General features: G+C 52.4%; 1 protein-coding gene across 2 annotated transcripts in view; it reads right to left on the bottom strand.

The window, feature by feature from the left end:
- Positions 1-603: 603 nt before the first annotated feature.
- Positions 604-8,325, bottom strand: part of dlec1 (DLEC1 cilia and flagella associated protein) — a 19,635-nt gene continuing 11,913 nt past the window's right edge. For both annotated transcript variants that reach the window (XM_078792506.1, XM_058060320.2), the window contains exons 11-40: positions 7,949-8,122; positions 7,736-7,872; positions 7,569-7,661; positions 7,407-7,497; positions 7,185-7,347; positions 6,696-6,888; positions 6,492-6,565; positions 6,246-6,411; positions 5,972-6,068; positions 5,774-5,904; positions 5,544-5,705; positions 5,358-5,488; positions 4,601-4,751; positions 4,400-4,516; positions 4,199-4,320; positions 3,939-4,118; positions 3,808-3,875; positions 3,466-3,617; positions 3,274-3,389; positions 3,121-3,191; positions 2,835-3,049; positions 2,435-2,575; positions 2,242-2,364; positions 1,983-2,077; positions 1,792-1,897; positions 1,533-1,730; positions 1,255-1,416; positions 1,029-1,179; positions 801-936; positions 604-729 (exon numbers count right to left, since the gene is read on the bottom strand). In XM_078792506.1, the coding sequence (XP_078648632.1) occupies positions 630-729; positions 801-936; positions 1,029-1,179; positions 1,255-1,416; positions 1,533-1,730; positions 1,792-1,897; positions 1,983-2,077; positions 2,242-2,364; positions 2,435-2,575; positions 2,835-3,049; positions 3,121-3,191; positions 3,274-3,389; positions 3,466-3,617; positions 3,808-3,875; positions 3,939-4,118; positions 4,199-4,320; positions 4,400-4,516; positions 4,601-4,751; positions 5,358-5,488; positions 5,544-5,705; positions 5,774-5,904; positions 5,972-6,068; positions 6,246-6,411; positions 6,492-6,565; positions 6,696-6,888; positions 7,185-7,347; positions 7,407-7,497; positions 7,569-7,661; positions 7,736-7,872; positions 7,949-8,122 (4,016 nt within the window). In that variant the 3' untranslated portion in view covers positions 604-629. The remainder of the gene's footprint in view (positions 730-800; positions 937-1,028; positions 1,180-1,254; positions 1,417-1,532; positions 1,731-1,791; positions 1,898-1,982; positions 2,078-2,241; positions 2,365-2,434; positions 2,576-2,834; positions 3,050-3,120; positions 3,192-3,273; positions 3,390-3,465; positions 3,618-3,807; positions 3,876-3,938; positions 4,119-4,198; positions 4,321-4,399; positions 4,517-4,600; positions 4,752-5,357; positions 5,489-5,543; positions 5,706-5,773; positions 5,905-5,971; positions 6,069-6,245; positions 6,412-6,491; positions 6,566-6,695; positions 6,889-7,184; positions 7,348-7,406; positions 7,498-7,568; positions 7,662-7,735; positions 7,873-7,948; positions 8,123-8,325) is intronic.

Below are 8,325 nucleotides of genomic sequence, written 5' to 3'. Positions count from 1 at the left end.
TCTGTGGATTTTTTGGATGCAGCTGAACTGTGTGGCACGCAAACAGCAGCAGATGTGCATGTGATCCTGTTTTTGCTGTTGTTTTGGAGAGCACGGCTCCGGGTCGTTCAGAGGAACGACGGATGCTGTCACAGTGATGTTTATTAAGATGCTTCACATCTATGGAAATAACAGCTTTCTCCATGCTAGCATGTAGGAGGGAGAGGTGAGACGGTGAGAGGTGGCTGCACAAATGTGAATATTTACAATAATTAAGCGTCATTATGCTAAGTGGACTATTTGTCTGGATTGAGTGCATGGTGTGTTCCGAGCTAATTGCCAGGAGGGAGAGTGACGGTGCTTTTATTTGACTTATTTATCATGGGAATGCTCATTAAGACAATAACATGAGTGGAATTGCTTAACAATAACAATAATAATATTGTGTGAATGCCAAGGGATAAGCTGTCACACCAAAGCTATTAGAAAAACACATGCAAAAAAACCAGTGCTATTAGTGTATTATTAATATCTTTTTAATTTTTCTTGTAAAAATGATTTGACTCCAAATGAGTCCAAAAGATGCTTTTCAAAGAAGATCTGTGAAAAATGTAAATGTGGTGTAGGAATAAAACGCAAGAGTTTAGCGACTACATCTGGCACGATCCTGTGCCGTGGAGTTGCAGGATCAGAGGAGTCCTGACCAGCAGGGAGGTGATCACCACCGTGGACCTGTACTGCGTGACCTCGCTGCAACACGTAACACACGTGCAGTCAAGAATCGAACAGCGTGTTCCTGAAGTGCACATCTGTGGCGCTACCTGGCAGTGAAGCTGATCTCCAGACGCTGGCTGTTGTCGGTCGTGTGCGGGTCGTCCTTTGAAGAGAGGAGCCCGAAGCTGGGTGTGATGCTGAAGACGTGGGCGGCGGCGGTGGCGGCGTCATCGTCAGGTGACTCTGTGGTGGAGGACACAATGTGGAGTTGCGGCTTTAAACAAATGCCAATCCCGCTAAGATTCCCTCACGCCGTGTGCACGCGTGATGACTACCTATGTGAGCCTTCCAATGAGTGTGTGAGCCGTCGCTGTACAGCTTGACTTCTTTGGTCTGCGTCTCCCCCACCAAGCAAAGTCCAAAGTTGATGGTGTCGGTGGACAGGTGCAGTGACGCAAGCTTCAGGTGGGCGCAGAGCGGCACCGTCTGGATGGACACAATCAACTTCCTGAAGGAACCTTCATTGCTGGAAGGTGTAGGACGGATGCGGTGGTCCCTGACCTGCAGGCTGTTGTTGGTGAAGTGGATGATGAGATCTTCCCGGAACCTCAGATGCTTGTATGCGGTCTCGCTGTGGACCATCGTCACCCCAGCGGGGAGCTGATCTTCAGGCAGCTCGGCGTAGTTCAGAAGGGACAGGGAGCACAGGAAGGACACCCTCACCTGCACGGTGAATCCCAGTCAGTGTTTCACACACGTTTCTGTACTTTGTTGTGGTTCTTAGAATGCTCCACGGCCAATAAAAAGCAGCGGTAGAAGTGAAAGGCGTGTGCTCGTACCTGTGTGCTATTTTGTGGTTGCAGAAGCAGACAGTCGGCGTCAGTGGGCGATGCTTTGCCTGATGTGCCGGGCCCAGCTTCGGGCGGCACTTGGGGCACTGAAAATGGCGGCTGAGTCCTCAGCTTGAAGCACAGGGGCATGTCCGTGGTGTTTTTCAGCGTGACAGTCTGCACGTTGTTGAATTCCTGCACGGAGACCTGCAAAGGAACACCAACGGAGTGCGTCAACGCGTGCTTGGACTGTAAAGCGTTTACGCGCCTTCAGGCTGACCTGGTCTGTGTCGGCCTTCCCTTCCTTCAGTAAATCACCCGCCGAGGCCTGAAACTCCAACACGTCGCCGTCGTCTTCCATCTGCACCAACAGCCTGCGGCGCCAGGAGGAGGATAGACGATCAGGATAGAACTTGATCAGTCCAGCTCTGAGCCGCTCGTGGCACGGCAACGACTTACACTGCAGGCTTGACCACCGCCAGGAGATCCACTCTGATGGGCTCCAAATCCAAACCCTGAATCCGCCTGACTTTACCCGGGACGCAGGCAGCCGTCTGGAACACACAAAGTATCCAAATGACTCCTGCATGAACGAGTACGATGCAAGACAAGAACTTGTGTAAAAATGACACCTGCGGGACACGGCGTCTGATTATTAATGGAGGGAATGAAAGTCGAGAAAGATCCCACTAAGCACAGCACGCGGACAACGTGTTACCTCAGAGTCCAGACTAATGTAGCCCACAGCCAGGCCCAAACACTTGGCCTCGTCAGTTGGTCCAGACAGGGTGAGCGGTGTGAAAGACATGTACACGGTGCTGCTGCCTCTGGCCGGGATCACCTGGCGGCACAAACGCCAGCGGGTGAACAAGCCATGCTGCAATCATACCAATGAAAGGGGCGTGTCCTACAATTTGCGACGGTGTGACGCAGTAGGGCTCGTCTGACTTGTCCCCGATGTGCGGCCGAATGTGGATGGAGAGGATTTTGGGGGGAGCAGCATGAAGTCCGATGGAGTCCTCCTCGGCTGGGCCCTCTTCCCTTTCTGTCCCCTGAAACATAATCACTATCATCATTTCTTTTCTAAAAATTAGGGATGATTGGCTTTTGGGTATATTTTAGAAAATGCATGTTCGTATCAACATTTGCAATAATTACACTCCCCTTCTCTCTTCAATGATAATAAAGACCATCCATGAACACACGCAGGCAGGAACGATGGTGCATTCAAGGACCGCCAAACAAAGTGCAGCACTTCCCTACATTTCAGGCAAATGTGTGTGTGTGAGGGGGCGGGGCATGTACGCTCACAGGGGTGCAGGGGAGAGAAGCGCTTGTCGCCTCCGAACTTAAAGCCTGGGTGCTTTTGGAGTCAGCCTCCCCCCTGGAGAGGCCCGGCGTGTCTCTCAGCGTCTCGCTGCCGTCTGCATCTTTGAGCGGGAAGCTTTCGCCGTACGACATGACGACATCCACCAGTCTCCGGTCGTTGGGAATGATGTTATAGGTCTCCCAGTCCAGACGGATGTCTGTCAGGAAGGGGAATAAACGTCACCGAAGATGGCGATGCCGGGCTGTAAAACAACCTGAAGCTACTCACCAAACATGGTGGGGTTGTTGATGCGGAGAGAGCGAGACACGGTGTCGCCCCCGGACACGCGGGTGCCAAACCTACAGGTGCGGCGCTGACATTGTTAAAGCATTCATGGCGGTGTTGCATTCGTTCAGTAAAGCAGGTCCGAGTGCTTCCTACTGTAAGTTGGGTCCTTGGGTCTGGCCGTTGGCACGCGGGCCCGTGATTTGGAAGTAGAGCGGACACCCTATCACGGTCATCTGCATGGGGATGAGGGTGGGCTCAAGGTCCCCCACCTGCAAAGAAGAGACAAAGGCGGTCCAAGGACTGTGCAGGTAAAGGTAAAGGGCATCACGGAGTCCAAGCACCTACAGCGCATACGAGATGATCGCTGTACTCCCCCCACATGCCGCTGTAGGCCGTCACGTCCACAGTCTGGGTCTCGAAGGGTTCCAGCGTTCCCGAGCTGGGCACGATGTAGAAGGCGGCACCTTTGCCGTTCGCCAGCAGGTCGCTCACAAAGTCTGCAGACAGGAGATTGCGTCATGGCGCGTGCGGCTTCACGTTTTGACAGCGACTCTTGCGGGGCTGACCTTGACGTAAATGACCTTGAGGTCTAATTTGCATAATCGGCAGAACAGAACCTGAAGTGACTAATGAGGGTGGTTTGATTTGGAGCAGCGGTAGATGGACGTGGCCCAAATGAAGGCATACCCTTGTGTGACTGGTCCTCCAACTTCTTGGCTTGGACGGAGTGAAGCGGCTTCTTCAGGTATTGGGGTCTACGATGAGGATGGAGGACAGGTCACAACGAAGGTAAAGCAACCATCTTGCCGAGCAGGCACCTTTTCTCTGGTTGCTTGCTGGCCTTCCGAGCCTGGCAGGAGAAATACTCGGCCTGGATGGTGAAGGTCGCCGGGATGGCCGTGTGGTTGGTCATCAGGAGCTGCCTGGTGACGGGATTGGCCAGCGTGACGTCATCGCCGAAGTCGAGCATCAGCTGCGGTAGCTCGTCTGAGGCGGGGCTAAGAGCAGGAGAGAGCGGCGGCGATGCGGCGGCGTGAGTGGATGCTTGGGGCTCGGACACAAACGTGAAAGCTCCCACCTGACGCCTGCCAGCGAATAGGACACTCGGAGCGTCAGGATGGTGGGGGCCAGGATGCTGAGGACGAGAGGCGAGGTCATGCCCTCCACCTCACAGAGAGCGACAACATCCTGAAGCGGCACCTTGGGGCAAGAAGAATGGGAATATCCTGTGGCGACCTAAAACACACGTACGATAAAGGTCCCGATGTGAGAGCCTTACATCCGTGTTGGAGATAAAAGTGACGGTGATCTCCAAGCTGGCGTTCGGTCCCAGGGTGCCTGACGCCGGGTCAAAAGCGGCTGAACAAAGCGGCGCCTGTTGACCCTTCAGCTCATCCTGGAAGAGAAGCACAAGCGCGTGCATTGAATCCACCGAGGCCCCCACGTCGCCACCGGAATGCTGTCAGCGCCGCACACGCACCGACCAGGAGAAGTTGGACGTCAGGAGCGTTTGGTTGAAAAGAGTGACGGTGCCCTGGGCAGCGATGCCCAGGTAGAGCTCGGGGAGGAGGAGCTCGCAGTTCAGCAGACACAGCTGAGGAGACTGCACGTCGGCGCCCACCTGGAGGTGACTGACATAAACGCAGCCATGAGCCACAACATTAGGTACGTCCCGCGTGTCAGGAAAGTGACCACGTGATGCCTACCTGGTGGAGCACTACAATGATGGAAGAATAACAGGATCCCATTGGTATTATTCAGTTAGTTATTATTATCAACATATATATTATATATATTATTATCAAATAAAAAGTCAGAATCATGACAAATGATAAAAAGTCATAATTACGAGATAAAACATTGAAGTTATGAGCTAAAATGTACATTTTGAGAAAAACAAGTCAAAATTGTGACGTCAAAATGAGGAGATACAAAGTGCACAGGAGCTGAGTGTCATGTGACCAATGCTCCAGTGAAGGAGGTCCATTTTGTATCTCAAAATGGCAACTTTTTACGTCATAATTATGAATTACCATTGGGATATTTTTTCTTTCGGTGTCGGAAACGGGCTTCCCTAACGAATAGCTAGCGCTCTGTCTTGTGACATTGAAAAAAAATTAATTTGCTTTACTTTTCGTGCGTTTTGCTCACTATCATGCAGCCCACCCCCACTGATAGATTGCAGTCCTGTGGGAAACTGCCGCTGTAAATTAAAAAAGAAGGCGTGTTTTCCCTACCATCCCGTCCCATTGTCCACCGCCAGCTCCAGCTCCGTCTCAAAAACCTGGCAGGACTGCGGCCTGAAGAGGATGTCAACGTTGCACCCAGCCAAGGGGGGCAGCACACCTCCACATGGTTCCACAAAGAGCTGCACACACCAGTGTTGGTCCGAAGTCATCACACGTGTGTGTGTGCGTGTGTACCTGCACTTCCTGGCTTTCATCTTGACTCTTGTGCACCTCCTCCAGCGTCCAGGACGCCTCCAGGTGAGTGGGGTTGTTGAGGTAGAGCTGCACCTGGCTTTCCTCCCCCAGTCGTATGAGGCCAAAGTCAACACTGGCAGTGTTGATGGTCACGCTGGGACCCTTGGAAACATGGATGATGAATGATCATGAATACAAGTCTCGGGGAATTCCTGCATGTTCATGCCGACCTTGAAGGTGACCTCCACGGCCAGGGCGACGGGCTCCTTGCGATGCTGGATGTGGCAGAGCAGACTGCTGACCACCTTCTCCGCCTTCCCCCCCGTCACGATCAGATTGAAAGCAAAACACTCCTTCTCGTCTGGAGGAGAACAAAGACGTCAGCCCGGACTCCTCCTGCAGCTCGGACCAACATCTTGGTGACTCGCCTATTTTGCCAGAAGATGGCTCCACTTCTATTTTGTGACAGCTGCTGCTCATCTTCTCCCATTGGAAGAAGACGGACGTTTTGCTGTAATTCCACATCTGAAACACACGCAATACCAAGCACATGAGTGACATTCAAAGCCGCCAGGGAATAATAAGACGCAGCAGGAGGGATCAGCGTCACTATATTTAAGAAGTGTTCAGACCCCTGCCTTATTTCCACGTGCTTGAAAATGCGTCATTCATTTAGTCCTGTGGGAAACACGGAATGCTAACCTTAAAAAGCCGCCGGGTGGTGGTGAAAATAAAAACCTCCCCCGGGATGACGACAGCGTAGGGTTCCAGCAGGATGTGGAAGGGCTCCGTCGACCCCTTGACTTCTATCTCCATGACGGTGGCATCGCCCACCTTGGAGCCCACGCGCACAGGCTGGAGGGCGCCGCTTGGTCAAGACACATCGTCGAGAGCCAGGTCAGTGTCTGCTGATGGGTTCAACTCCCGCAGCCAAGATGATGACCTTACCCTTCGTCACACTCGAATGGCAGCTGGGGGACGTCGCTCAGGACTAAATGGAGGACGCTGTGGTAATCCTGCATCTGCGACGGGTCAACAAACACGCGGATAATTCACCTGCATACTTTTTATTTCATTTATCTCACAAGATCCCCGTTTGTATTTTAGCTTCATGGAGAAGTAAAAGAGGGAGCATCGTGGACGATCTCCTACCTCTTTGGGACAGAAGGCGACCATGAACTCTCGGTCCTGGCAGGGAGCTAGAATTCCAGACAAAGGGCTGACGTGGAAAACCTCGTCCCTGTCGTGGTTGTACTGGAAGTGGGCGGGTTCTGGGAGTTCGCCCGGAAGCAGCGGCAGGAGGTTGGGCTTCATGACCTGCCAGTGGAAAGGCAGCTCCAGGTGCCTTCAGGAATGATAATGCAGATCAATCGGTGGAATCGTACAAAGTAGTCATTTACTTCATCAATTATGTTAAGATTGACCGATAAACACAATCATGTCTTTATTATGTGTGTATTTGTGTTGTGTAAAATGAATAGTACGGCAAAGAAACACAATAAGTGGATATTCTTATCACTCACCAACGTAACTGTTGGCAAAGGCGATTAATCACGATGAATTAATTAGACAAATGTGACTGAATGATGTGACAGCGCTGGTAATAACATAGTACTGAGAGTACTGAGAGCGCGTACTTACACGTTGTTTCTGATGACCACCATCTTGTGCTGCCCCGAGTGAGGGTTGCACGAGTCAAAGCGGATGAAGTGGTCTGCAGTGATGTCGTGGACCTCCCCCAACACCAGCGGCTGCTCCTTCCCCGTCACGGACAGCAGCTCCAGGGCGATGAGCTGGCCCTCACCTTGGACACAAGCAGAGCGTGTTGGGGGCTTGAACGCTTGAAGTGCAAACACGTCTCACCTTGAAGAGAAATGTCCTTGACCTGGCAGTTGTCGCACGCGATGGTGAAAATCTCACGACTCTTTTCCGTGGTCGTGGGGAAGAAAACCACCTGCAAGGAGAGCCGCGCAGGGGGGGGCGGTGAGGTGAGCTGAAAAGCACCTGGCTGGTCAACGACCTCACCTCCACTACGGTGGCCTCCCCGGGCTGCAGGGCAAAGAAAGACGGGCTGATGGCAAAGGGGGGCTGGTCGGAATAACTACCAGCGACCACCGACTGAAGCATGAAAATAAGAGATATGAGATATGATATGAGATCATGTGAGATATGAAGGGCGGTTGAACGTTCACCCTGGGGTTGGTGGCCGGCCACTGGTTCTTTGGGATGATACAGAAGGTCCCAGCACTCAGACCCACGTTCTGACATTGGAACTCCACACATTTGACTCCCCCGATGAGGCAATAACCGCATTCCAGAACACTTGGCACTGCAACGAGATCGTAGCATCAATCGTAGCAACCACCCACCAGCGAGGGACTGCAGTCCAAGCCTTGGAGACTTACAAGTGAGAACGGGTGGGGGTCTCCGGGCCTCCAGGGGGACCACCAGCAGATGCTCACCCTGACTTTCTACCACGATGAAATCCTCGTAGTCCCCCAGGGAGTCCGGAGCAAAGTGCACGGTGAACTTGCAGCTCATGCCTGGAGCGACCGTGCCACCCTCGCCGGGGAACCTTCCTACGAAGGAACAGGAAGACGCAAGTCAAAAGAGCGGGTCAGGTGACATGAAGCGTTGCTATGGAAAAAAATGGAATTTTGGGTGAGTTCACACCAATTGGGTTGCATTGAACCTTTTTGACGTGGTTACAGCATTTACATCCTCCTCCTTATATCGCAGCGGGTTACATTTCAATATTAGAAAAATAAATCACTGGCTAATA

The sequence above is a fragment of the Doryrhamphus excisus genome, linkage group LG7 (genome assembly GCF_037039965.1).
Source record: "Doryrhamphus excisus strain RoL-2023G ecotype Guam linkage group LG7, RoL_Dexc_Guam_v1.1, whole genome shotgun sequence".
In the NCBI taxonomy this organism is placed as follows: domain Eukaryota; kingdom Metazoa; phylum Chordata; class Actinopteri; order Syngnathiformes; family Syngnathidae; genus Doryrhamphus; species Doryrhamphus excisus.
The sequence above is the reverse complement of the archived record's forward strand: the minus strand, read 5'-3'. Positions and strand labels throughout refer to the sequence as shown.